General features: G+C 27.0%; 10 protein-coding genes across 10 annotated transcripts; 3 read left to right on the forward strand and 7 right to left on the reverse strand.

Moving 5' to 3' along the window:
• Positions 1–398: 398 nt before the first annotated feature.
• PNEG_02611 (hypothetical protein) lies at positions 399–3,926 on the reverse strand (the record flags this gene model as incomplete). The annotated part of the gene is made up of 3 exons (XM_019757744.1): positions 399–1,907; positions 1,964–3,030; positions 3,470–3,926. The coding sequence occupies 3 exons, from the start codon at positions 3,924–3,926 to the stop codon at positions 399–401; spliced, it is 3,033 nt and encodes a 1,010-aa protein (XP_019613293.1).
• A 205-nt stretch (positions 3,927–4,131) lies between these two features.
• Positions 4,132–7,272, reverse strand: PNEG_02613 (hypothetical protein; the record flags this gene model as incomplete). The annotated part of the gene is made up of 7 exons (XM_007876440.1): positions 4,132–4,421; positions 4,465–5,673; positions 5,749–5,910; positions 5,959–6,513; positions 6,574–6,703; positions 6,824–7,035; positions 7,068–7,272. 7 exons carry the CDS (start codon positions 7,270–7,272, stop codon positions 4,132–4,134), a joined length of 2,763 nt encoding a protein of 920 aa, XP_007874631.1.
• Positions 7,273–8,046: 774 nt separating this feature from the next.
• Positions 8,047–10,677, forward strand: PNEG_02614 (hypothetical protein; the record flags this gene model as incomplete). The annotated part of the gene is made up of 10 exons (XM_007876441.1): positions 8,047–8,250; positions 8,301–8,535; positions 8,587–8,681; positions 8,726–8,830; positions 8,876–9,313; positions 9,361–9,594; positions 9,636–9,892; positions 9,936–10,167; positions 10,210–10,376; positions 10,416–10,677. The coding sequence occupies 10 exons, from the start codon at positions 8,047–8,049 to the stop codon at positions 10,675–10,677; spliced, it is 2,229 nt and encodes a 742-aa protein (XP_007874632.1).
• A 121-nt stretch (positions 10,678–10,798) lies between these two features.
• Positions 10,799–11,749, forward strand: PNEG_02615 (thiamine pyrophosphokinase). Its single transcript, XM_007876443.1, has 5 exons — positions 10,799–10,956; positions 11,007–11,077; positions 11,122–11,190; positions 11,232–11,315; positions 11,358–11,749. Exons 1-5 carry the CDS (start codon positions 10,821–10,823, stop codon positions 11,745–11,747), a joined length of 750 nt encoding a protein of 249 aa, XP_007874634.1. The 5' UTR covers positions 10,799–10,820; the 3' UTR covers positions 11,748–11,749.
• Positions 11,750–12,488: 739 nt separating this feature from the next.
• On the reverse strand, positions 12,489–13,048 carry PNEG_02616 (mitochondrial intermembrane space import and assembly protein 40; the record flags this gene model as incomplete). Its single annotated transcript, XM_007876444.1, has 3 exons — positions 12,489–12,746; positions 12,830–12,943; positions 12,989–13,048. 3 exons carry the CDS (start codon positions 13,046–13,048, stop codon positions 12,489–12,491), a joined length of 432 nt encoding a protein of 143 aa, XP_007874635.1.
• A 1,120-nt stretch (positions 13,049–14,168) lies between these two features.
• Positions 14,169–15,620, reverse strand: PNEG_02617 (hypothetical protein; the record flags this gene model as incomplete). The annotated part of the gene is made up of 4 exons (XM_007876445.1): positions 15,474–15,620; positions 14,433–15,425; positions 14,307–14,386; positions 14,169–14,261 (listed from the first exon to the last, which is right to left on the reverse strand). The coding sequence occupies exons 1-4, from the start codon at positions 15,577–15,579 to the stop codon at positions 14,169–14,171; spliced, it is 1,272 nt and encodes a 423-aa protein (XP_007874636.1). The 5' UTR covers positions 15,580–15,620.
• Positions 15,621–16,650: 1,030 nt separating this feature from the next.
• On the reverse strand, positions 16,651–20,905 carry PNEG_02618 (hypothetical protein). Its single transcript, XM_007876446.1, has 18 exons — positions 20,837–20,905; positions 20,702–20,789; positions 20,441–20,658; positions 19,803–20,399; positions 19,632–19,759; positions 19,239–19,589; positions 19,034–19,196; positions 18,880–18,990; positions 18,772–18,834; positions 18,545–18,730; positions 18,420–18,500; positions 18,222–18,371; positions 17,887–18,178; positions 17,681–17,838; positions 17,479–17,635; positions 17,314–17,435; positions 16,986–17,270; positions 16,651–16,942 (listed from the first exon to the last, which is right to left on the reverse strand). Exons 1-18 carry the CDS (start codon positions 20,867–20,869, stop codon positions 16,796–16,798), a joined length of 3,330 nt encoding a protein of 1,109 aa, XP_007874637.1. The 5' UTR covers positions 20,870–20,905; the 3' UTR covers positions 16,651–16,795.
• Positions 20,906–20,946: 41 nt separating this feature from the next.
• PNEG_02619 (hypothetical protein) lies at positions 20,947–22,739 on the forward strand. Its single transcript, XM_007876447.1, has 6 exons — positions 20,947–21,497; positions 21,542–21,681; positions 21,725–21,866; positions 21,909–22,113; positions 22,161–22,496; positions 22,544–22,739. The coding sequence occupies exons 1-6, from the start codon at positions 21,295–21,297 to the stop codon at positions 22,703–22,705; spliced, it is 1,188 nt and encodes a 395-aa protein (XP_007874638.1). The 5' UTR covers positions 20,947–21,294; the 3' UTR covers positions 22,706–22,739.
• Positions 22,740–23,192: 453 nt separating this feature from the next.
• On the reverse strand, positions 23,193–24,036 carry PNEG_02620 (hypothetical protein; the record flags this gene model as incomplete). Its single annotated transcript, XM_007876448.1, has 4 exons — positions 23,193–23,354; positions 23,401–23,625; positions 23,672–23,853; positions 23,925–24,036. 4 exons carry the CDS (start codon positions 24,034–24,036, stop codon positions 23,193–23,195), a joined length of 681 nt encoding a protein of 226 aa, XP_007874639.1.
• A 177-nt stretch (positions 24,037–24,213) lies between these two features.
• On the reverse strand, positions 24,214–26,530 carry PNEG_02621 (hypothetical protein; the record flags this gene model as incomplete). Its single annotated transcript, XM_007876449.1, has 4 exons — positions 24,214–24,501; positions 24,549–26,129; positions 26,175–26,373; positions 26,424–26,530. 4 exons carry the CDS (start codon positions 26,528–26,530, stop codon positions 24,214–24,216), a joined length of 2,175 nt encoding a protein of 724 aa, XP_007874640.1.
• Positions 26,531–27,392: the final 862 nt, after the last annotated feature.

Consider the following 27,392-nt stretch of genomic DNA (forward strand, 5'->3'; position numbering starts at 1 on the left):
TCAATAAAATCATCCAAAACATTCATTTATCATTTTTATTAATAAAAAAACCCTAAATCTCTATCTAATATCTCATTTCCAATAAATATCTCTCTAAACTTCCTTCTAATCTCTTAAATTTAATAAAAACCCCCTCCTAATCTATCATCTTCAATAAATTCTTCCAAAATCTCATCTCTAATAAAAACTTCTTTAAACTTTCTTATCATCTTTAACAATTCTCCACTAACTCTCGGGCTTTTTTCTCCATTTTTCCTATAATTAAACGGCAATTCTCAATTTTTATTTCATTATTCTAGATTAAAAATCTACACCTCATTCTTCTACATCTTCTTCTATATTATATATAAACAATGGATATATGCACTTTTTCATTCTAATCTCTTTTTTCATTCTTTTTACAACATTCCCATAACAATCACTCCCAACAACATGATTTTTATCATTTCCGGAACTCTTATTTTCATTCCTTCATTCGGTTTCACTTCTTCCTCTTTCTCTTCCTCTTTTTGTGTTTCTGTTTCTTTACTTGAATCACTCGTACATCTCGTAGGTTTGCATTTTCGCATCGACGTCAATGTCACCGTTGATGTCACTGTAGATGTACTTGTCAACGTACTCGTATGCAACGATGTACTCGTCACCCATGTATCTGTCGTCTGAACTAATGTACATTCTTCCGTTACCTTCCCTCCATCTACCGACTCTGTCGTCGTTGCCGTCGTTGTCGTCGTCGTCGTCGTCGTCGTTGTTGTTGTCGTCGTCGTCGTTGTCGTTGCTGTCGTCGTCGTTGTCTGTGTCGCCGTTGATATCACCGTATGATGCGGTGTAACTTTTAATCCTTCTATTCCTTCACACAACTTGTCTATTTCTTTACAGGCCGCTTCACACCCTGGGCAATCCTTTCTAAACCCGCAGTCTCCTTGTAAACCTTTACATTTCTCTTTCAATTCTAAATACAATTCCAATGCTCTCGCCGTTGCAACAAATGCCTTCTTTTCTGGTTCTGATACTTCTCCACTTACAAATGTTCTCCGAACAAGTATAACATTACTCGTGTTTGTCGTTCCACTTGGTGTTGATCCTCCTGGTGCTGGTGGCCCTGCTGGTGTTCCTCCTGATGGCCCTGATGGCCCTGCTGGCCCTGCTGGTGGTGTTCCTGGTGCTGGTGGTGGTACTGGTACAGGTGCCCCTCCTGGTGTTCCTCCTGGTGCTGCTGGTGGTACTGGTACTGGTGCCCCTCCTGATGTTGGTTGTGCTGGCGGTGCTAGTGTTGGTGCTGGTACTGGTACGCCTCCTGGTGTTGGTTGTGCTGGTGCTGGTGGCTGTACCGGTGGTCCCACTGGTTTAGGAACACTGCCATCTTGAGCCTTTGATCCTCCACCTTGTCCATCTTGTTCAGGTCTTGATAATACTAACTTAGCTTCCTTCGCAAATTTTTCTGATTCCTGTTTCACCTTTTCGTATTCATCTTTCTTCTTCTCTAATTCATCTTTCTCATTATCCAGTTTATTTTTTAGGGTTGGACATTTTTCTTTTACTTTTTTAACCAACTTTTTGCAAAGTTCTTCTTTCTTAGCATCTTCACATAGACTATTCAATGTTTGATTCCCTTCTTTTTTCCATTCAGTACAATGTTTTCCTAATGTTTCTTTACATTTAGTTTCATCGCTTAAACTACCTTTCAATTTATGCGTCAACTCATTCTCCAATTTTAACTTTTCAAAGAATGGCTTGCATTTCTCTTCTAGTTCTAAACAGACTCCTTCTCTACCCGCATTGTTTGATTTTTTCAACCTATCTGGACAATTTTCTATATATTGATGACAATATGGATCAAACAACGTGCAGAGTTCTTCAACCAATGTTTCATTTCTTTTTCCATTTTCAATTTTTTCTATAATTTTCTACCAATGTCCATGTTATTTTTTAAAAAAAGACACTCATTTTCTGTTTGTTCTACCATAAAACTACATGTTTCTTCTCGTAAAGCACATGAAACACTAAAATCTTCTTTTCCTCTTCTAGATAATTCCTCACATTCTTTCTTTAATACTGCCGTACAATTTCCTTGAGTTCTTAATGCATCATCTCCTCTTTTTAATAATCTTTTTCTCAATTCTTCTGTAACTTTTAAATATTCACATCGTCTATTCAGTGTATCACATTTCTCATGATTCAAATATGAATCACTTTCAAGATCTTTGCACTTCTTCTTCAATTCTACACAATCTTCCTTTCTTGGAAAATCTCTTCTCAAATTTAAAACTACTTCTAATTCTTCCGATTGAAGAATTACATCATCTAAAAGTTCATAACATAGTTTAGTTGGTAGATGACACTTTGTAAAGTATCTTCTATCCTCCTTAAGTTTTGTATAATTACCTACTACCGATTTTTGACATTTTTCAAGATTCTCAGTAACCAATTCTAAATCACCAATAAGCCCTTTCAATCCTTCTTGAAAGTATCTATTCAACACCCTATCTTGTCCCTTTTTATAGCATGCTACTCTTACATTTTCACATGCTTTTCCAATTTTATTCGTACATACACCTTCTAAATGGAAACATTCCGATTCAAACTTTATACAATCTTCCCTACTAACCAATTTTGATACCTGTCCCCATGAAAAATAATCTGATTCTTTATCTTTTTCAAATTCCGTAGACAATCCTTTCAGGTAAAGTTCTAATTTAAAATTCGTACATCTATCTTCTACTTCTACTAATTCTTTGCATCTATCCTCTTTATCTTTATCTCCACATAATTCTTCTAATCCATAATCTAGGTGTTTAAAAGATTCACAATCTTCTAACGCTTTTTTGCATTTTTCTCCCTCATCTTTTCCATTCCTTTCTTTGATCAACAATAATGCTAAATCTCGCAACGTCTTATATTTTGGTTTTCCAACAATAATTCCCTTAGCTTCTTCTTTTTTATAAAGATTTTCCACTTCAATCTTTTCTGGAAATCTTGGTTTTTCTCTAACCGGACTAAAATCTAATTTTGGTCCTTCATATTCAATCCCTTTTCCCTTACATTTATTCTTGACTTATATCCATTCTGTATCCCATCACGTTGCGTCACAAAAAGAACAGTTAAAAAAATATTACTCACGTTATTCCACTCATTCCTTCTTTACATGTTCATTTTCTAATGGCTTTCAGTTAGGAACGAGATTCTTTTCAAGGTATTAATGCGGGTAATCCCATTTCAAATATGAAAACAAAAATGAAACGAAAAATTCAATTCATCATTGACAAAATTCTTTCAAAATTTTTTTCCATTCATTTTTACAATCATTTGTCCCATCAAGAGTTCTTAAAAGAGTTTTTAAAGGAATTCCTTGAGGCATTCGTCGATGACACGTATGATAAAATCTATCGCTCAACTTTTCGCGATTATTTGGAAGACTTTTTGGTTATAATTGTCATAATAATAGACATTTTCATCAATATTCATTTACATAGGTCATCTGTTAGGTTTTGGAATGCAGTTTCAAAAGCACGCAATAAAGCTTCCAGTTCAGTTTCAAATTTATCGCTCTGTTTTCGGTCTTTTCCTTTTTCGTAAAGATTTTCACAAAGTCCATTAACTTTGACATCCACACTCTCCAATTTTCCATATATTTTCTTCAATTCCTCACAATAGGGTTTGAGGTTTGCCTCGCATTTATTATCATTATTATAACCACTTTTCACAATTAAACCCAAAACCTGTTCCTCCTTAATCTCATCATTTCCTGCTGCTTGTCCTGCTGCTTGCCTCTTAACCGGCTGTGCCATCGCCGCCTCTTTCTGGGCGACTTCCTCTACCCATCGCTTGTCCCTGAGTAGCATATGACTGGGTGAATCAAATCTAAATCTTGAAATAATTCTTTCAAAATAACCATACATTTTAATTTTTTTATGATAAGCATACATTTCCTTAATCTTTTATGATAAGCTTGGACTTTACCCTATAAAGCAAAATCGCGGGGTAAAATTGCGGGGTAAAATAATCAAAATTTCAGTTCCCAATTCTTCATGCTTTATTAAAAATTTATACATCATTCTTCTATATCTTATATATTATATATAAACAATGGATATATGCACTTTTTCATTCTAATCACTTTTTTCATTCATTTTACAACATTCTCATAACAATCACTCCTAACATTATTTTTATCATTTTTGGTACTCTCATCTTCATTCCTTGACCTGATATCAGTTTTCCTCTCATTTTTGTTTTTCTACTTGAATCTGTTGTACATCTCGTAGGTTTGCATTCTTGCATCGACGTCAATGTCACCGTAGATGTGACTGCAGATGTACTTGTCATCGTACTCGTATGCAACGATGTATCTATCACCGATGTATTTATCGTTCGAATTAATGTACATTGTTCTGTTGCTGCTTCTTTTATTGACGTTGTTACTGTCGTTGTCATTCTCATCGTTCTCGTAATTATTGATGTCACCGTTATCATCAATGTCGCTGTTGTTGGGCATTGTTGCTGTTCTCGTCGTTGTCGATATCGTCGTTAATATCAGTGTATGATGAGGTATAACTTCTAATGGTTTTACGTTACACAACTTGTCTATGTCTTCACATACTGTCCCAAAGTTCAAGCAATTCTCTCTAAAACCGCAGTTTACTTGCAAAGTTTTACAATCTTCTTTCATTCCTAAATACAATTTCAATGCTCTTGTCATTAGATCAAATGCGTTCGTTTCTGTTTTTGATACCCCTTCATCTACAAATCTTCTCAAAATAAGTCTTTGCTCCGTTGTGTGTTCCGTTCCGCCTTGTGAAGAAGCCGATTCCGCTGCTGTTGGCGGTGCTGTTGACGGTGCCACTGGTGCAAGAACACTATTATTTTGTACACTTAATGTAGCACTTTGTCCATTTTCATTTTTTTTAGGTTTTGACAACAGTAAGTTAGTTACTTTCATAAAATTTTCTGCCTCCTTTTTAACCTTTTCGTATTCATTCTTCTCCTTTAATTCATCTTTTTCTTTATCCAGTTCATTTTTTAAGGTTGAACATTTTCTTTTTACTTTCTCAATTAACTTCTTGCAAACATTTCTCCTAAGATGTTCACTTGAACCATTTTTATCTTCACTTGCATTATCGAATGTTTGATTTTTTTCACTTTTCCATTTAGTGTAATACTTTTCTAATGTTTCTTTACATATAGTATCATTAATTAAACTACTTTTCAATTCATGAATTAACTCTCCCTCCAATCGCAAATTTTCCCATAATGGAGTACAATATCTTTGGAGTTTTAGACAGTGAGCCCTTTTAGTGTTAATGTTTTCTTGTTTCAATATTTCCGGACAATTCTCTATATATTGATGACAATATGGATCCCAAAACATGCAGATTTCTTTAGTCAATGCTTTATTTGTTTTTTCAATTTTATTAATAATATTTCTGTCGTTCATGTTATAAGCTAAATTATAACACTCATCTATAACCTCTTTTACAATAAAATTACATGTTTCTTCTGGTAAAGCACAAAAAGTAACAAATGGATTCTTTTTCCTTCTAGACAATCTTTCACATTCTTCCTTTACCGCTTTTATACAGTTTTCCCTTGTTTTTAATGAATTATCTTTTTTTTCTAAAAATATTTTTTTAAATTTTTTTCTAGTTTCTAAATATCCACAGTTTGTATTCAATACTGAACATTTATCATCATTCGATTGTGAATAAGTTCTAAGATTATGGCACTTCTACTTCAGTTTAAAACAATCACTCTCCTTTGGAAATTCTTTCTTTGAATCCAAAAGTGCCTCGAATTCCTTTGATTGATCAATAATATCTTCTAAAAATTCATAACATAGTTTAGTTGGTTGAAGACACTTTAGAAGGTATCTTTTATCTTCCTTAAATTTTATACAATTTTTAACCATTAATCCTTTACATTCTTTAAGTTTTACTTAATACGATTTTAAATAATCAAGACTTATAAATTGATTTCGAATTAATTTATTAAACGCCAGATTTTGTCCTTTTCTATAATACGCTATTCTTAGATTTTCGCATGCTTTATCGATTTTATTAGTACATACATTTTCTAAATAGAAACATTCCGACTCAAGCTTTATACAGTCTTCCTTACTAGGTAATTTTGGTACCTGTTCCCATGAAAAATATTTTGAATCTTTATTTTTTTCAAATTCCGTAGAGAATCCTTTTATGTAAAGTTCTAATTTAAGATTTGTACATCTAGTTTCTACCTTTACTAATTCTTTGCATCTGCTGTCTATATTTTTACTTGCTTCTTTGCATAATGCTTTTAAATTATAATTCATGTATAAAAAATTACAATCATTTAAGATATTTTTGCATATTTCTTGTAGATTTTTGCTATTATTTTCTCTACTCCACAATAATATTGTATTTTCTAGGCTCTTTTCTTGTAGTTTTCCAGTGATAATTTCTTTAACTTCCGCTTTTTCATAAATTTTTTCCAGTATAATTCTATCTAGTGTTGCTTTTATTTCCAATGGATCAAAATCTTATTCTGGATCTTTGTATGTAATTCCTTTTTTTTCGCATTGATTCTTAATTTTATCACATTTTGTACTGCGACAATTTGATTTATAAAAATAACAGTTTTCAAAATATTCTTGACATTTTTCCTTTAATTCATTCTCATTCAATATTCTGTCTAAACGTGTGCAAACATCTTCCACACTGCTTTTGAACTTTTGACATGTAACATTTGGATTAAGGTATGAAAACACAAATTCAAGACCGTATTCAAATAATGCTCTACAAACATGTTTTATCCTTTTTTAACATTCATTCATATCATTATAAAATACCACAAAAGTGTTATAGAAAATGCCATATACAAAATCTTGACGTTTCCTTTTAGAACATTTATTTATCAATTTAACGCAGTTCTCCTTAAGATTAATTGGATCTGCTTCTTCTAAAAATATACACTTATCCTCATATTTTCTACAATTTTCATCTTTTATGTTTTTGAATGCTTCTAAAAGTTCCTTTTTTAGATCTTTTGATTCTTTTTCAACTTTTTTAGTTCTTTTCATTTTTTATTTCCACAAAGTCCTTTAACTTTAGCATCCACATTCTCTAATTTTCCATTTATTTTCTTCAATTCAGCACAATATTCTTCGAGCTTTTTCTTGCATTTAGCATCATTATTATATTCCTTCTTCACAATTAAACCCAAAACCTGTTCCTCCTTAATCTCATCATTTCCTTCTGCTTGTCCTGCTGCTTGCCTCTTAACCAGCTGTGCCGTCATCGCCTTTTCTGGGTAATTTCCTCAACCCATTGGTTATCTTGAGGATAGCCTTTAGGAAAAAAAAATTCATAATCATTTTTTCTAAAATAATCAATTTCCGGATAATTTTCAAAGTAATTCATACTAGAATCCTTATTAATTCTACGATTCCAAGTGCCTTTAGAGCCTCTTATCTTTTCCAATCGTAATAATTTTTCATTTTCAAATAACTCTATCACTAAAGTTCTGGAAAAAATAAGTAAATGCTCAAAAAAGAAAAATATGATGTTAGATGAATAAAGTATAGATCTAAATTAAAAAGCAATGAAGTGATAAAAAAATTTCACATAAACAGTTAAAATTAACTAAAATATCATTTTTATTTCACTTTGAATGCTTTTTCAGTTAAATCTTGTTTAAATATTCTTTTTAGAAAAAAAATGAAAATGGGAAAATGAATCACAACTACTTAAATTTTTTAAAAAGCTTACCTTGTTCATTTATGTCTGATATCATTGCATTTTCTAGAGCGACTACCAAAATGCAACTTAAATATGTAAAAAACGCAAAAGATGTACTTTTTATTGATTATAGATCATAAAGAAATAGAAAAATAGGAAAAATAATATTCAATTGTCGAAACAAATGTTAAGCAAAGGAGAAATATTGACCATAAACTGGCAAGCTTTGTTGGGTTCCAATAAAAAGTAAAACGAATGATTTAAACCTAACCTTAAAGTCTGATTCTAGGTCTAATCAATTATTTCGATTTGGTAATTTTACTCCTAGAAATATATGGACATCTTGCCTCATAATGACCCTGAATCGTCTTCTCTAGAAGATTTAGAACCATCACTCCTTGAAAACTTAGATTCCATAGAGCTTGAGAAACTTGAAAATGAGGCAATTAACATTTGTTCACAACATTATAATCGGAATCTGTACCAATTCTATATTAATCAAGCTGATATTCAAGATCAAATTCAAGCAAAATATCAGGTATGCATTTAATAATATTCTAAATATATGGTATGAACTTAGAATATAAGGCTGATACTTTAAGAGATACTTATGAAAAATATCCGCTTCATTTATATGATCGAATTCATGTTCAAGACAATATTTACAGAGAGAATATACAAAAAGATATATTGTTTTTAGACACGAAAAATACTTTCTATAATAGTATCCACTCCGATTTTTTTAATATTGATAAACACGATCGTATAAACCAATGGGACAATATGTATCAACCGTCTAATATGAGCCCACGGGATAAATATGGTAAAACTATTCAATTAAGTTGACTAACAGATAAGTCTAAAATTTAATGAGAGAAATTGGTATCTTGGGATAAACAGATATTGAAAGCCGAAGAGATGCAAGTAGTCGATGCAAAAGGAACGGTTTTGCAAGATGAAATAACAAAGGTTTTTGATATACAACATCATTAAAAAGTTCTAAAAATATGTAGTCTCAATCATATATTAGGAGCTTCCAGTTAGAACGAGATGAGTTTAAAGTAGTGGCTCGATCTAAGTCTAAAGAGCTTGTAATGACTCAAACTTTATTTGATAAAGTGCTTATATTTATTTATATCTTTAAGAGTCTAATTAGTTAATAGAAACAACAATTGTATACGAGTCCTATAGAAAATCTCCAAAAACAATACGTATTTTCATCGGAAAAACATATTGTTACTCAGAAAGAAATGGAAGATAACTTAAACCAAGTTCTTACCGAAAACCGTTTTCAAAAAAAAGGACTCCAAGAAGTGGAGGAATTAATTACGCAGTTTGAGTATCCTAAAAAACAAGTGAATTGTTCGTTTAATATGCCTTTTGAATTTCCAACAAAAAAAGCTTTTGAATCCGAAGAAAAGGTTATAGATAGTCCAGTAAAACGAAAACGAAGATCAAAAAAATATGTTTCTTTAGACAATACAGTCCATGAATATGAATATGTCATGGGAAATTATTATTTAAAAAACAATGAAAACTTAGAGTTACGAGTAATATCAAAAGCAATATTTCAACAAATAAATGATAATAAAAAACTTCAGGTATGAAGATCAAATGAGTAAAAGAAATAATGTTTATTGCAATATAGTTTATTGAGGAATTATTTGATTATCGTATTGATTATATTTTCAAATATAATGATAGCACAATTTTTGATATACTTTCTTCTTATACGTTACCTGGATTTTCTGTATCTGTTTCATCAATTGTCGTAAAGTTTATTACTAGATCTCTTACTACTTTAAATCCTGTTTTAGTTTTTTTATTTTATTTAATGGATTATGTAATGGTTATATGGAAAATTTGTTTAGAGAAAAATTATGTTTGTATCTTAATTTTACCATATATGACTAAAGTCTTTAGAAAGAACCAATCAGATATATGGTATCATTTGTGCATTTCATGTTTGTTTTTCAGTTACATATTTTTAACGAGCTAGTCAATGTTGATAAGATTGAATTTTTACTGATGTTGTTGCAAAACACAATAATGGAGTATATGGCAGTAACAAAAGAAATAAAAGTTTTTGGATACATAGATGAATTTGTTATTCAAAAGTGTTTAGAAATTTTAAATATCATTGTAAGTTTATCTCAAGAAAATACACAAATTGTATATAAGTATGTTTTTTTGTATTTAGATATTAATCTGATTTTTAATTAGAATTTCCTTATTTCTGGAGTTTAATCAGATTTTGATATTGCTAAATCCTTTGCATAATTTATTATTCATTAAAAAAACATTGAAATTTTTAAATAAGTGTATTCTTTTAAATTGTATTCAGTATACTGTTAAAAAGGATGACTTAATATGTTTTTCTGATTATTTTTCGAAAATATTAGATATTGTAAGTAGATATTTAACTGAAAAATATGAAAATTATGATATATTTGAGGTTTGCTATTTTGCTAAAAGAAATAAATTAAATTACAGATAGCGTATGGATTTAAAATTGGAAACTGTTATGTTCTTGAACACTATTATATCAGCTTCTGTGAATGGAAAAGATCTTCTTAGCTTAAATGTTGTTGTTGTGTCACAATTATGTCGTTGTTTAGCAGAATTGATAAGTTTGCACGATACGTCTGAAATTTCTAGACAAAGGTATATATTTTTCATGACTTCTTTTGCTTATGATGCAAGAATAAATTTGATTCAATCTATTGTATTTATTCTTCATGAAATTATTTCACCTATCAACATATCTTTGCATTTTGCGCAGCCATGGACTCGATATGCGTACATTGTTTCAATGACTCGTTTAAGTTTTGCTGAGGATGAAGACGATCATGGAAAAGATATATTTAATGATAGAACTATAGAATTTGCTAGAGATCTTCTTGAAATAGTTGTGGATTCAGAAGAAGGCAATGAGTTGTATGGTCTTTTTAATATTTCCAATTAATTTATCTTTGATTTGTGTTGAGGATTATATTATGTAAATTATTATCAATATAAAAATATAAAATTAGAAATTAAAATGTAAATGTTCTGTAATTTTAATTAACGCAAAAAATAAGTTTAGAAAAAAACATTGTTTTAAAAATAATGAATGAATATTGCTGGTTTCCTTCAGAGTTTTTGTCAGGAAAAGCGACATCGATTTTTAAAAAATATGCTATTATTATTTTAAATCAGCCGTTATCTTTAGAATATGATAAATTTTTAGTATTATGGAAAAAAGGTAGATTTATTTTTCAGTATTATTCTTAATACATATGTTCATTACAATAGCATCTTTGAAAATATGTGCTGATGGTGGTGCTAATCAACTTCATATGTTATATAAAGATAATCTTGATATTGTAATTTTGATTTCGAGTTTCTTAATAGAAGGTTAATTTTTTAGCTTCCAGATTTTATCATCGGAGATATGGATTCTTTGTCTAGTTGTGCTTTAGAAGCCTATAGTTCAAAAGTATATAAATCATTTCTTTAATTAAACTGTTAATATTAAAGGGTGTAAAAATTATAAAAAATTTTGACAAGAATTCTAGTGATTTTGGAAAATCTATGGATCTTATTAACTCAATTAATCTTTCTGTAATTGAGCTACATATATATATAATTTCTAAATAATATAAGGTTACAGATGTAATTGCTCTTGGTACATTTTCTGGTCGTGTGGATCAATCTTTAGAATCGATAAATCAAGCATATCTTGCATCTCTTTTAACTCCTCCCATTAACTTATATCTATTTTCTGTATATAATATTACTTTTTTGCTCTTACAAGGAATAAATAAGATACATTTAGACTTATCAATTTTAGGGCCTCATTGTGGACTTGTTCCGATTGGGAAAAAATGTATCGTAACAACAGAAGGAATGAAATGGAATATGAAAAATCAAGTAATGGAGTATGGCGGACTCATTAGCACTAGTAATATGGTTTTTGAAAATATAATTATTGTGAAAACAAATGAAAAGGTTTTATTTACAATAGAAATTCGGTCGCATGATAAAATATTTTAAGAAAATATACAGATAATCAATATACTTTTTTTGATATCTACTCTTAGTATGTTTATTATTTTTAGATGTCTTAAAGTTTCCTAATTTTTTTTATAATGTTATGATATTTTATTTTTTTCACAATTATTTTAATATTGATATATAGATAAACAAATAAATAGATAGTAAAACTGTTATATAATTACTAGCTTTGTATTTTTGAAGGGTTTTTGGTTTGATTTATAAAAAAGTTTATGCAATGAATTTGAATCTTTTTTTTGGATTTTTATTTTTGACTTTTATATATTAATAAAAATTAAAAATTATTTTCAAAACATGTATTTATTTTGTTAATTAGTAATTTAATTTTAATGAATATTTAAAACAAAAAATTTAAAATTATTAGCACTAAATATATAATTTTTTTGAGTTTAATTGTAAGTATAATTTTAAAAATATACCCGTTAATTTTATTGTTTATCTCTTGAAACATTACAATTCTTAGTCTTATAAAAGTTTATATTTTAAATTACAAAGATTTAGAAAACGATTCTACATTTTATAAATAGTATAATTAATTGTGGTTTTTTATTTTTTTTTAAAAATAATAACAGTAAATAAAATCATCTATAAGTTTCGATATAGATATAAATATAAATTGACAATTTTATTATGATTAGATAATTTACAATATGCTTTAATATAAATAAATGCATGTTTTATGAAATTTAAATAATAATTGTTCGATGATTTAATAGATTCTTATAAATCATTAGATTCTGTAATCTCTATATCATCTTCATTGCTAATTTCTTTTATTGCATTTAGAAAAAAACAATAATGAAAGGATAAGTTACCATTATTATAAATTTCTGGATATTTTTTAAAACATTCTTGCATTGCTTGAAATTTTTTTATACATTCCATACCTTTAGGTTCTTCTTTTGAATAAACAAAACATGAAAATGCATCTTTAAACTCTTTTCCACATGGTCCATGTGCCACTATGCTGTTAGTTTGCTTTTAGATTTTTAAAGTTTCCCTACTTCCACCAAGACATGGACAATCCCTAGATTTATTAATATTTATCAATTGATAGTAACATAGTCTTCCCAATTTATTTCCCCAGTTTCAGGATTAAACGCATATTTTTCACCATTATTCTCCGAATTAGAGAATGTTGAAATTTCTTCATTATAATTATTTGTATTTTTTAACTATATATACGTTAATTACTATATATTATAATAAGAGAAAACAACTGTTCCTCTATCAGTATCTGCTTTAATAAAAGGAGATATTGAATATGCTATTAGAGGCATAAATAATAAAATTTTAAAACTTTTAAAAAAAGTTCGATAAGTTTGTAGTTTAAAAAAAAAAGTAGAATGATTCACTTGTTGAGAAGGCCATAATGTAAGGTATTGAGTAAATTTTGGAAAATAAAGTTTTTTAAAAAAAGGCTTGATTTTATATCTCATTTTTTTTATTAAAACTAAGAAATAATAAGATAATTTTATTTTTTCGATCGAACTAGCTTTTAAAAAAGGTTTTAAAAATCTTAATATATTTTGAAATTTGCATCTTTTTGGAGATTTTTTGTATATATTTTTTTAATTTAACACTTGTTATTTGTTTATATTATTTAATTTAATTTTATATAGGTTATTTTTTTGATCAAATATAAATTTTTGTTTTAATAGTTTAAGATTTTGAAAAAATAACTTTTAAAGACTTAAATCATTCAATTTCTTCAAAATTTGTTTAATCTTAAATTATTAAAATATTTATTTTTTTTAAAAAAAAACATAAATTATTGTTCATAAGATTTTTATTAAAAATATCTACATTTTTAATTAGAGATAGGTGTAGATAAAAAAAAATATTTTTTATGATTTGTTGGTTTTTTTCCTGATAAAATAAATTTAAGTTTTAAATTACTATTTTTTAACTTTAATCATAGTAATAAATAGAATTATAGATATTTTTATTTCATTAAAATTATTAAAAATATATAATTTTAAATAAACCTTGGATTTAATTATTTTTTTTAAAATATGTAGATATGTTTTTATTGAAATAAATATAAAAAAATTATAATAAAAAAATATTTCTAAATAAATATTTTTTGAAAAATAAACAATTAGCTGAGAACTAAGTAAAATTTATAAATAATAATAAGTATCAAAATATAATTTTGAAAACATATACCTGCTTATATTAATACAAAATAGATAGTTAAAAAAAACTGAAAACAAAAATAAAATTCAATTTATAATTTTATATTTACAAATTTTTAGAAAAGATATATTTTTAAAAAAACCCTTGTATAATTTTGTAAAATATTATTTTAAACTGCAAAAACGGGTTAATCGATATTATAGATTACAAGACATAAATATAATAAAATTGCATATAAAATTTATAAAGTAGCATAAAAAATCAAGTTAACCGAGAAATTTTCTTTTTTTTTTTTACAAATGTAAGGGCTGTTATATTATTTGAAGTTGGTAACCTGGGCTTTTTCCAATAATACTATTTTATTAATTTTAATTTAAAAGTTTAAATATCATGAACTACCTGTTTATGTATTTTTCTTGATTGTCTAATTGGCCTTATAAAAGGTAGTAGACTTGCTTTTCTTTCCTCATTATCATCTTCTAAATTAAATAAGATAAGAAAATAATCGAAATTTTAATATTATACTTTCAGGGACATAATACCATTGATTTTCAAGTGGTTTTCCACTAGCATCTTTTCCTTCTCGTTTTATTTCTGCGATAAATTGTCCGGCATTTCTTAGCCATTTTTCAACATCTTCTTTTAAAAAAGTACTAGGAAATAAACATGTAAGTGTAGATAAAGGTACAGCACTTAAAGGAGAAAATGCAAGAGTTGTTAAAACAGAATCAAGCAAACTAGAATCAATGGAATCAGGCTCTGGACCAAAATTTTTGATATCTACAGACAAAGAGTTATTCGTATTTATCTTAGCTTTATCTGTAGACAAAAAAGTTGAATAAGGATTATCCGAGCTATGATTGACATAAGTGTCACTATTATCTAAAGATGCTGATAGAGGAAAATAATTAGAATTAGGAAATATTGATGAATCATATATTCTAGTATTTTCAAAGTCTTGATAAGTTAACCTTTTCAAAGGAGACCTTTCTGGTTTATTTTTATAAAATCCCAAATTACGATATATTTTTTGAGAAAATGGCTGAACATTTTCATTATTAGTATAAGGTGAGTTGATTTCATCAATACGTGTTTTATTGTCAATTGAGAGTTCTAAAGATGTAGGCCATAAAACTCGAGAATATGACCCTGCAATTTCAACAATAATAGAACCAACGTTCGGCACCCATTCAACAACACTTGTCTCCCCTTTTCTTATTTTTCTAGGCCCATGTTCTGTTTGAATATGAAGTAACATACCATTCCATCCTAGACACGTAACATAAACTGCCTTATTTTCCGAATGATATTCAAGCTTTGCATGGATACGACTAATAAACATATTTTTTTTGGATATAGAAAGGTTGCATGATTGACTAGAACGTCCAATATAGACTGCTTTTGATTCATCCAAACGAAGAAAAGGAAAGTTGTTAAAAGAATCATATGTATATTGTGGAGACAATGAAGGATATAAATCAGCACATGATGATAGATCTGGAGTTAAATATGGATTTTCTAGTGCCGTTACTCCTATCTTTTTAACATGCTAATGATGAGACTTACTTTCATCCGAATTCTGAAGATAATATAAAGGCGAAGACGATAAGTTCTGAGTTTTTTCTTTAGAAAATTTCTTAGACAATTCTTCGTCTAATATTTCTATTTCCATAATTAAAATAAAATAAATTGTTTTATTTTATCTATTTTTAAGATTTATTTCATAATTTCATTAAAAGATACGACGCGTACCAAAATGTCACGAACAATATATATATATCAATTATAAAATTTAAAATAAATAAGAATATTAGAATAGGAATTCTAATAGTCATTAAATTGATTATATTTTTAAAAAAATTGAAAATTAGGTCAAGTGTTTATTTTTTTAAAATAAATATGTAAAATCTGAATACAAGTATATTTCCTTTCTGATACTTTTTCTGTAAAATGTTAAGTATACTATTATAAAAAACCTTAGATATTATACAATAGAGCTATTTATAGGCTTATATTTTAAATTTAAAAAGAATATTTATATGTTATATACTATTATTTTCAAATCTATTAAGCATTATACAATCTGAAAAAGCAAGATAATTGAAAAAACTAGAACTCCTTCCCATTACGATATTTTAGAACTAATTATGTTAACTAAAATTTTTGAAAAATAATTTTTTACTTTTAAAATATAAATTAAGTTACCTATTTGAAATCGAGAATACAAATTAACTAATTTTTTTCAAATTATAGTTATAAGTTTTTAATATTCCAAAAATTATACTTTTTTTTGTGAAAATATATACTAATATTTAAATATATATTTTATGCTTTTAAAATCTTAAATTTATTTACAAAAATGTATATCAGAAAATCTTCAATATTCCGGTAATCAAATAAAAGTAATATTTTAAAATTAAAAACTTGATTTAGATATTTTAATATTAATTTTTTTCAATTTTAGCGGTAAATAATCAAATTCTAATCCTTAATTATAAATTATTTATAAAAGATTCTATAAATAGATATAAATATTTTAATAAATAAAATAACTTATAAACAAAAAATGTCTTGAAATTCATGTTATATAACTTAAAATTGTATCAATAATAATACATTCAATGTATTTTTTTTAAAATATATAATAATAAAATTTTAGTATTTTCAACAATTATAACAATAAAAATATATACCGTAAACGCAATACATTATTAGACATGGTATAAATCATTTTTTAAAATTTAGTGATTTAAAGGTCGAAATTTTATTTCATTTGATATTTAGCTATTTATACAATATTTCTTTATAATTAATTATAGATAATTTAAAGAATTGATTTTTGATTTTCTCCATTTTTTTTGAAAAACTAAATAAATTGATTTATAATATTATACTCTTTTTTTCCCATCATTATCCATTCGTTCATACTTAAGAACAAGAGACTTAATATGTTGTTGTTCTTGCTTTTCTGCCTCTTTTTTTGTTCGTGTTGATATAGCTAACGCAGAATCGGATGGAATGTCAACCATATGAGTCTAAAAAATATAAATACTAAAAAAATATATTATAAAAATATACCATTGGACGATTTCCTCGTTTAACAAGAAGTGCAAAAGTGATATTATTATTTGAAACATTTGATGTTTCTACTTCATTACAATTCATATGAAAATTTTGTCGTTTAATTGGTAACGGAAGATCAAATATTCCTTTACGATCAAATTTACGAGCTTCAAGACTTTCTGAGACTATTTTTGAAAACTCAATATCAAATTCCTCCTCTTCTTTTTTATTTCTCTCTCTTCTAAACATGATTATTTCATCATCTTCGTTAATATGAGAAGATTCGTTTTTAATATTATCCTTTTTTTATAAATTTTTAATCGTAACAAAATATAAATATTACCGCTAAATCATCTTCTTTCTCCAGAATTTCTCCTTCTTGATCATCAAATATAGGCACATCATCATCGTTAAATGACTCAGTATCTGTACTGTCATCAATATCATGAGAATTTGTTTGAATATCTAGTAAAGTTAATAAAAAATAAAATAGATTTATCATATATACCATAAGATTTAATATATTTAGCAATTATTTCGTCAATTCCTTTTGCTGCTTCTTCAAGCGAAGATATTAGTCTCAAATTTGGACGAATCAAACGCATAGTATCCTGTAAAATAAATTCTACATCCATAGTAAGTGGAAGCTTAGTATGAATATAATACTGATTCTGTAAGAATAAAATAATTTTGAAAAATCTTTTTATAACCTGAAAAAATGATAAAAAAATGTCCATTTTTTTTCTTGAAGAACCTCTATCAAAACACAGTCCACATGTATTTAGCAAAGTACATACTAAATGTATACGAAAAAAGTCATCTGGTGCATCAATTGGAGTAAATTTACATGGATGAGGCCTCCCTCCGGCTATTTAAAACCAATAAATATAAAGATAAATAATATTTATGTTTATACCATGACCAAATACAACTAACGTATATAAAGTATCAAATATAACAGGTGTATCAATAATTTTATAATTATATAGTTCCCCTAAATATCTAACTAATGCAATTTGTTTTTGATTATGTTTATAATTATTTTCTTCCAATCCAACTCGAATTTGCTCAAGAATGCTGTCAACTAACTTTATAGTAAATTCATGATGATAACATGATAAACTTTTAATTAAAATAGCTAATAAATGTATATTATTGAAACGAACATTCCACACTTTTGAAAAGAGTTTAAAAAGTGTATATTCCACCTTCATATGTGTTATTTAAGCGAAACTAATAGGATAAAATCACCTCTGGATTTTCCCAATGTAACTTTCTTAATTGTTTGAGTATTCTCGGATAATTCTTTTTATTTAAATCAAGATAGATTAGTTTTCTGATATAAAGTTCTTCAACAGATAAAGTTCTACGCTGAATTATTGGCTGTTCAGGAGGATTGACCTGGTTTTTATTTTAAATACTTTTTTCCAAAAAAAAAAAATAAATTACGTAATAAAATGCATTTTCAATCATAAGACGTTCTTGTTGCCCTAAATTTTGCGCGCTTTTTTTCCTCATAATTGTTTCTAACTATAAAATATTAACTTTTATAAATAACAAAATAAATATTATACCAAAGTAACCATTCTTGGATTTGTTTCTGGATGTCTAAACAAAAATCTACCACATTCTTCCAGCAAAATAGATAAAATCTCTATAGTTTGTTTAGAAAATTTATCAATTGCTATTTTAAAACAATGAAATATTAAATGATGAGGAACAATATTAAATTTTATTAACTCGGATAAATATCGAGCATTCTTGAATCGTAAGAAAACTTTATGAGTTCGATTATTTTTACCCTTGTACGTAATTCCAAATCCTTGTTTCCTAAGGCGATTATTTTTTTAAACTGTTTAATAAGCTAAAATATTATTATTTTTAACATAAATAAGCAATAATAACTAACATATTCTATAACAGAATCTCTAACATTATGTATATATCTACCTAACGTCGCAATTAAGCGTGAATAATAGGGGAATATGTCTTGACGATTTCGAGGAGGTTCACAAAGAGCCTTTAAAGTAAGAAAATTTCCTACAAATTTTATTTTTTCAAACCTTTATCAATTTATTTCTGGAAGCTTTTGAATTCAAAAAGCAAAAATCTATTGCTGCTTGATCAATCATATCACGGTTATTAAGTTCTAATAAACGAACAATATAGACATCAATTTGCATGCTAACTCCTTTAGATATACTTAAATCTTCTTGTAAAAAATCACTAAGCATTATTTTAACTATAAACATAATGAAAGAGCTATACCTTTCATTAAGTTCAGTTTCAATTCCTTCAATATTATCATCAGTAATATCTAAATCCATTTCATCAAGTTTATCTATAGAAGATGGAGTCTTATTCTCGGTATATGCTTCATTTTCTCTGCTTTGTTTTTTATCATTAGTTAAAAGGGAAAGAGGAACAACATCTTTTAAATCAATAATATCCTCATAAAATTTTCTTTGATCATCATCATCCCATAAAAAATTCGAAATCATTTCTTCTTTATCATGTAGAAGAGAATTGCTGGAGCGTATACATGAATCAACATTATTTATAGGTTCTTCATTCTGATTTTTTAGATCAGGCATTAATAAACCTAAAATGTCTGCTAATCTATAACATTTAGAGTAGTCCATATAAATAGGTATTAATTACATTTTTGTATTATTAATTAACCTTTCCAGATGTTTTTCTAAACGATCAAGATTGTTTTGGCGATCTTCATTAATTTCTCCCCGGCTAACAGATGCGTCTGAAATATTTTTCTCTTGAATTTTAAGATTCTAAATAAACATTATATAAAAATATCCAACAAATAATACTAACTTTATACTCTTTTATTATATATTCCTTTAAATTATCAAAATACTTATATAGCAAAAGCTTAATATTTTCTCTAATATCAGATGGACAAATAGAAATATTTTCGTCAACATATTGTTGTAAAGATTCTATAGAGTTTTCAGAAGTATTCCCGTCAATAATTTTTCGTAGGCGTTTCTGACTAACACAAAAAATATCACTTGCAAAATTTCTCACAAAAGTTACAATAAGTGGTAAATTAACATAATCACGATCTTGAAGAACAATATCTTTAATAATAGAATATATAAATGGCTCATTTATATAATTCTCAGAGCGTTTTTGACATTTCAGCGACTTCAATTGAGGATTATTGTTTATAGTGAGTCCAAGTGGAATTGCGTCATTTAAAGTGCGCAAAATTCCAACAAGCCAAAGTTCAACAGAAACACGTAAAAGAATACGTTGTCTTGAAATACGCTGGGAATCTTCTTTTTCACGTTGTTCAGGTGTTAATGATGCCATATAACTTTTTAATGGCTGAGTAAGACCGCGTGCTATTTGAAAAGTCAAAAAAGGTGTAAACAAAGTCGAAAATCGTTGATGAAGAGCAGAAATAACCTAGAAATATAAAAAATAGTCTAAATAATTATTAAAGATACTTCAATAGCAGTAAAAATATCTGCTGATGTTTTAGACTTCTGTAAACCCTCAACAACTGCTCCCACTATTTCTGAAATATATTTTTCAAGTGATAAAGTTTCAAGGTCCCGTATTAGTTGATCATGAATATCTGATGTAATTCCTGTACGTAAGCGTTTAATAAAAGCTGTATTCTTCTTTAAACTAGTATCAAGATTAGGTGCTGTTTTAAAAATTCCTAGTAAAATTAAAAAGCTCAAAAACATTTTCTTTAATAAAACCCTTCATTCCATTCCATGTTTCTATATTTCTAGTGCGAAGTTCTAACTTTTTTTTTCTTTTTTCTTCATTAAAATGAACATTTATATTCTATATTCTTATTAATATTTATCTATTGTTTCTTAAAAAATACTAACATCTTGAATATCTTCCAATGTATTTGCATTCATTTTAAAGTATTTATTTATATTTCTTTTTCAAAAAAAATGATTACTTTTAACGTTTAAAAAAATCAATATTAAAAAAAAACGATCTTAAAAAAATAAAAATAAAAAAATGCCATCGAGAAAGACGCATCAGAGGCTTTCTCCACACCTTTCAAATAGTTCTATACAGCAATTGAAGTTATTAGATATGGAAATTAAAAAGTTATCGAATATTGAAAAAATAAATGAAAAATTACCAAGAAGCCATAAGAATATGCGAAAACATACAAGATTAAATTCTGATGAAAATAATGATAATGAGGTACGTTTTAAATTTTGTATAAATTTGTTTTTGAAGATTATTATTTTCTTTTCAATTTTTTATATATTAAATAATATTTGAATGAATTTTAATGTAAACTTTGAAGGAGAGTATAGGTTTTTGTTTTATGAAAAATAGATCAAATTTCTTCTTAAGAACAGTATGGACATTTGCTATGATTTTTGGGTTTCTTGTGATTATTGCAGCTGGACATATTTGGATTATTGTTTTACTCACTTTTATTCAAGTAATAGTTTTTAAAGAGTTAATTGCTATTGTCAATATTTCAGATAAAGAAAAAAAACTTCCTTGGTTTCGAACTTTGAATTGGTATTTTTTGTAATTTTTATTGTCTTTTTAGTAGATGGTATTAGGTATTTTCTTTGTACAACTTTGTATTTTGCATATGGTGAAAGTCTTATCTATTACTTTAAACACATTGTTATTGTGGATGCATTTCTATTTTCTATTACGACTCATCATCGGTTTATTAGTTTTATACTTTATATCGGGGGTAATTTTATAATAAACCATTTATTTTCAATTTATCTTTCTAGGCTTCATATTTTTTGTTATGAATCTCAAAAAAGGGCATTATAAGTACCAGTTTACACAGTATTGTTGGACTCATATGATATTGTTGTTAATTGTAGGACAAAGTCATTTTATTATTAATAATATATTCGAAGGCATATTTTGGTAATATATTAATTTTCTTTAGGCTTATTTTTAATGTTTTAGGTTTTTATTGCCAGCTTCCCTTGTTATATGTAACGATATTTTTTCATATTTATGTGGAAAACTTTTTGGCCGAACTCAGCTTATTAAACTTTCGCCTAAAAAAACTGTTGAAGGATTTATTGGAGGATGGGTATGTACTGTTGTTCTTGGGCTTACTATGGGGAATATCATTTTACATTGGAATTATATGATATGTCCATTAAGAGTAACTAATATGTTATATATATTATTAACCCTAACAAATAAACTAAGGATCTAGGGGCTACAGCGTTAATTGGGTTAGAATGTATTCCAAATCCAACATTTACTTTGCAGCAATTTCCTCTTCCAGAATTTATAATTTCATATTTAGCTCTTCCATATCATACTATCACTATAAGGCCAGTCGAGTTTCATCTTATGGTGTTTTCTACTTTTGCATCTCTTATTGCTCCATTTGGTGGTTTTTTTGCATCTGGACTTAAACGCGCATTTAAAATCAAGGATTTTGGGGATTCTATACCAGGACATGGTGGGTTAACTGATCGCTTTGATTGTCAATTTATAAATGGATTTTTCGTTTACCTTTACTATCATAGTTTTATTGCGGTTATATTTTTGAAAATTATATTAATAACTATTAACATTTATTATAGGTAACGCATGTTTCTGTAGGATCAGTTCTTCAAACAGCTATTACATCCTTAACATATGATGAGCAAATAAAACTTTCTAATAGTATATATAAATATCTTGTTTCTAAGGGGGTTTTATCAAATGCTATTCTTGAATGTCTTAGAAAATCTATACCTCCTTAAGGATATGTATTTTATTTATTATTTAATATTTTGCCATTTTTTGTATATTTTTAAGATTAATTTACGATTTATTTTTATAATTTATAGTCAAAATTTACTTAGAAAATATACATATTTTTATTATAAAGATATTGATTTTGCTATAGTAAATCTAAAGGATTATATGAATTTAAAATATTAATAAAAAAGATAGGATTTTAATTTTTGTACAATATAAAAAATATTCAAGAATATTTTGTTAAATTTCACAAATATAAATACTGCAATTTCAATAAAAGGAATTGCCTTAAATATCAACCATTGATATTTTAAAGAAGTATTTCAAATATTAATTTTCTTTTTTGGTTTATTCTACAATAAGATAATATTGATTAGAAATAATATCAAAATAGTTCCTTGTAAAATTCATACATTCAAATTAATAGCAATCAAAAATCTTTTTAAAATGTAATAAATTTATATCATTATTCATTTTAACTTTTAACATTCAACCTAACCAATGATATATTAAATAAAAGAAAAATAATGTAGATATAACTCCTCCCCAAAACAATATTTTATCTTGCAAAATTCTTCTCTCAATAAATTTAATTGTACTTTTACTAAGTCCTAAAATATTTCCAACATTATAAATTTCCCGCTGCACTCGCTATTTCGATAAGACGTTTCATTAATTTAGTCTTAAAATAATATACCTTTATATAAAGTTTTTGTTCTATTAAATCATTAAGTATGGCTTGTCCTCGTCCTAAAAAATCATCTAATTGTGAATCGGTATTCTTTAAAAAATCACTTGTTGACAAATTAAAATTTCTCTGTTCATTTAAGTTATCAGATTTCACATGTTCATATGGGTTTTCTGGTAATGTATTTGTATGGAATCGGCGTTCTAAAAGTTCGTTTTTTTGATTTAAATGCTCCTTTTGTACAAAATTAAAATAATAATAATAATAATAATAATATCACCATCTGTTTATGTTTCATTTTAAGATCATCAAATTTTTCTTTTAATTCTGAGTACTGTTTTTTAAACTCCTTAACTCTTGAAATAGCCTTTTCTTGTTTTTCTATATTCATTTCTTTTTTTGACATTGTTTCATATTCATGAATAGTCCTAGAAAGAGAATTTAAACTCACAGTTATTTGACCTAATACAATTGTTAGAATTTTTTGATTGGATAAAATCAATATATTTTTTACAAGTGTTAATTTTTTTTACCTTGAAGTGGAAGTGTTGATGAAATATTATCTGTAATAGATGATTGAAATGAATTCAAGTCTTTTTTTAAGTTCTGAGTCTGCCTAAGCGCTTGATTATAAAATATATTCATTTTATTAAATATATAATATTCGAGTTCATCGATAAAAGGGTAGAAAAATTTATATTTTTATGATTAACCAAAAGTATTTTTTTTTTTGTAATAAACAATCTACGAATCTTTATACATGAAAAAAAATCAATAGAAGACATTATTTTTATAGATATTTTCTTATTATTTATTAGATAATTAAACAGATCCTTTCATTCCTGTATCAGGAACAGATGGTATATGTGCAGTATCTTGTTCTAAAAAATTGTTTTCTGTGGAAACGAAATTGTTTTCTTTGGAGTCATCTTTTTTTGCTTTTTGAGATTGTGCTCTTTCTGCCATTTCTCTTTCCTCTCTTGCAATACGTTCAATCTCATCTGCATCAAATTTACGTTGAACTATAGGAGCCGCAAACTTTATAAGATCGTCCAATTTGCTCTTATATATAGCTTTTGTTGTATCCTCTCCTTCATCATATAACCATTCCTATAAATAAAATTAAGAAAACATTACTATTTCTGACTTTGTATTACCTCTGTTTCATTTAACAACTTCTCAAGACCAACTTTTTCTTCATTACTAGCATAATCAGCATATAAATCATATAGCTTGCTACGCATATCATAAATATATTCTTCTAGCGCATTCTTCTGATTTTCTGTATTAGCAATTATTTTATCCTCCAAAATCATTGCTTCTTCTCTTTCTTTAAGAATCTTCAACGTATCTATGTCAAGAGAAACATTTTCCGACACAATAGTTAAATCTTTTTTTTTCACTAACTTTTTTACTTTACGTGTTTCAGGCTTTTCTTGTTCAACGTCCATCGAATCAGGAAATACAACGCCATTCACTTTTTCTTCACCCTTTGGTTCTTTATCAGTGGATTCTTCTTTTGAAACAACCTCTTCGATTTCCTGTTCTTCTACAATATATGCATGCTCGAGACTTAAAAGGCCATGCAGATTGAGCCGTGCTCTAACTTTTATAACAGAAAAGTCATTATTTACATCCGGTACGACATTTTTGATATGATATCTTCCTATCCAGGTATTAAAACTTCCAGGTAAAGTAGATGGATCTGCATATGAAGCTTCAATAGTAAAAGGTTCTTTTCTATAAAATGTAAGAATTTTAGTACTTGGAACAACGTTGTTTTTTGGAAAGACAATAAGGTTTGTTTCTTCATCAGAGACCTCATGAGAAGCCTCCCAAGAAAATTGAATAGGATAAAGAGTTAAATCATGAATTGAAAATTCGCGCACTTTAAAAATAGGAGATAAAATAGCGCATGCAAACGCGCAGCCACGTGCTACAGCCTCATCTTGATTAAGTGTAAATGAAAGCGGTTTTCCAAAGAATGAGGATATTTTTTCTTTAATAGATGGTATTCTTGTACAACCTCCAATCATCTCAATAGAATCAATATCAGCAATTGTCATTCCTGCACTATCCAAGGCTTCTCTCAAAGGAAAGGTGATACGATTAAATAAACATTGAGCTAATTTTTCCATATCTTCTCTAGATATTAAAGAGTTAACATCAACATCATTCATCAAAGATTCAAGGCTGATTGGTGCAACAGCATTAGCAGAAAGAATCTTCTTCAACTTCTCAACTGCAACTGTCATTCTATATTTAGCTTTGGCATTAGAATTAATATCGATTTTATATTTATCCAGAAGTTCCTTAGCAAAATGATTAACAAGAACTTTATCAAAATCACGACCTCCAAAATTCCGATCATATGCAGATGATTTAACAGTAAGCTGTCCCTTTTTAAATGCTACAATTGAGACAGAATAATTGCTATGACCAATGTCGATAAAGCATACAATTCGCGACTTATCTTCAGGAAGATCTGTTTTAGTGATTCCATAACTTAATGCAGCTGCAGTTATATCATTCATAATTCTAAGAGTGTTAAGACCAGCAATCTCAGCTGCGTCTAAAATGCCTCGACGTTGTGAATCTGTAAACCACGATGGCACAGAAATAACAACATCTGGAATGCCCTTGGTTTGTTCTTTTTGAAATGTCTGTTTAATTTTTGTAAAATACATAGCAGCTATTTGAGTAGCTGTAAAATATTCTTCTTTTCCAAGGAAATTGACCTATTAGATTAGTTCTTTCTACAAAAATAACATCTAATTTAATACCTTTACACCAACCTGTCCATTAATATCAACCAATTGTGCACCTACATAGTCCTTTTCAATTAGAAGAATTTCCGGATCTGTGTATTTTCGGCCAATTAACCTTTTAATGCAAGAAACTGTATTCTTAAAATTACTAATTTCTTGAGTTTTCGCCGATTCGCCAAGATATCGGTTCTTAGAGCCGAATGAGACCATAGATCTATATATGGTTAATATCAATTTTTAAAACTCTCTTATAAAAGAACTTACGGTGTGGATCTATTGGAAACCTCATTTACTAAAATATCTACATTACCTCTTTGTGCAACTGCAATTACGGTTTTAGAAGATCCAAAATCAATTCCTACAACTGACATTTTATAATATATTTTAAGGTTTCTAACCCTTTTTATATTTTGAAACTCAAAATTTTGACAGTCAATTTATTCTCAAGTTATCGAGAAAATTCGATTACTCGAAAATTCGAGATAATCTTTTAAGAACTTTAACAATGACAGAAATAAAAAAAAAATCTTTTGAAATGAGCAGATACAAAGATTACTCTAAAGGTATAATAATAATTATAAGAAGTTTTTACGTAAATAATTAGTTTATTTTTTATATATGTGAAATATAATGTATTCATAATATTTATTATTTTTTCATTCAAATAAATTTACAATATTTTATCACTTTCTGTATGTTTTTTATAAAAAATTATGAAATCTTTACTTCTATACAAGTCTGATTTTATATGAGTGATGATGTAATTAAAATGTATAAAAATGTATAATTTAAAATATCAATGAAATGTTTAAAAATTAGTCTGTAAAATAATGATAATATACAATTATTTAGTGTTTGGTATAAACAAAGCATTTAAAATTATATAATTTTATAATTTTAAATTTTTATATTGTAAAAGCTTTATTTGATAGATTAATTATTATTTGAAAGACAAAGTGGTTGTGAAAAAAATATTTGAATATATGTTAAGATTTAGATTAATCTTTTAAAATATAAAATAATTATAATTTCATTAAAAAAAAACTTAAATGAAAGTATTTTATTTTTCATTAATTAATATTTATTAATCAAGAAGTTTTATTTAAAAATATTTTTTTATCTATTTAAATATATAAATAAAAAATGTGTATAAAATATATAATTGTGCTTAAATTACAAAGTTTTATCATAATATTAAATGTTTTCTGATTTTAATAATATAGTTTAATTGGT

Source organism: Pneumocystis murina, assembly GCF_000349005.2.
Source record: "Pneumocystis murina B123 chromosome Unknown supercont1.7, whole genome shotgun sequence".
NCBI lineage: Eukaryota > Fungi > Ascomycota > Pneumocystomycetes > Pneumocystales > Pneumocystaceae > Pneumocystis > Pneumocystis murina.

Bases quoted from the DNA above. Each gene is read 5' to 3' on its own strand.
- PNEG_02618 (XM_007876446.1), bottom strand. From the start codon at position 20,869: ATGAATGCAAATACATTGGAAGATATTCAAGAT. The intron at 19,760-19,802 runs GTTAGTATTATT...ATGTTTATTTAG, and splicing joins ATATAATAAAAGAGTATAAA to AATCTTAAAATTCAAGAGAA. The intron at 17,636-17,680 runs GTTATAAAAAGA...TTACAGAATCAG, and splicing joins TTTTTTTATCATTTTTTCAG to TATTATATTCATACTAAGCT.
- PNEG_02615 (XM_007876443.1), top strand. From the start codon at position 10,821: ATGAATGAATATTGCTGGTTTCCTTCAGAGTTTTTGTCAGGAAAAGCG. The intron at 10,957-11,006 runs GTAGATTTATTT...TCATTACAATAG, and splicing joins TTTAGTATTATGGAAAAAAG to CATCTTTGAAAATATGTGCT. The intron at 11,078-11,121 runs GTAATTTTGATT...TTAATTTTTTAG, and splicing joins ATAAAGATAATCTTGATATT to CTTCCAGATTTTATCATCGG.
- PNEG_02619 (XM_007876447.1), top strand. From the start codon at position 21,295: ATGAAAAATAGATCAAATTTCTTCTTAAGAACAGTATGGACATTTGCT. The intron at 21,867-21,908 runs GTAATATATTAA...TTAATGTTTTAG, and splicing joins ATATTCGAAGGCATATTTTG to GTTTTTATTGCCAGCTTCCC. The intron at 22,114-22,160 runs GTAACTAATATG...AAATAAACTAAG, and splicing joins ATATGATATGTCCATTAAGA to GATCTAGGGGCTACAGCGTT.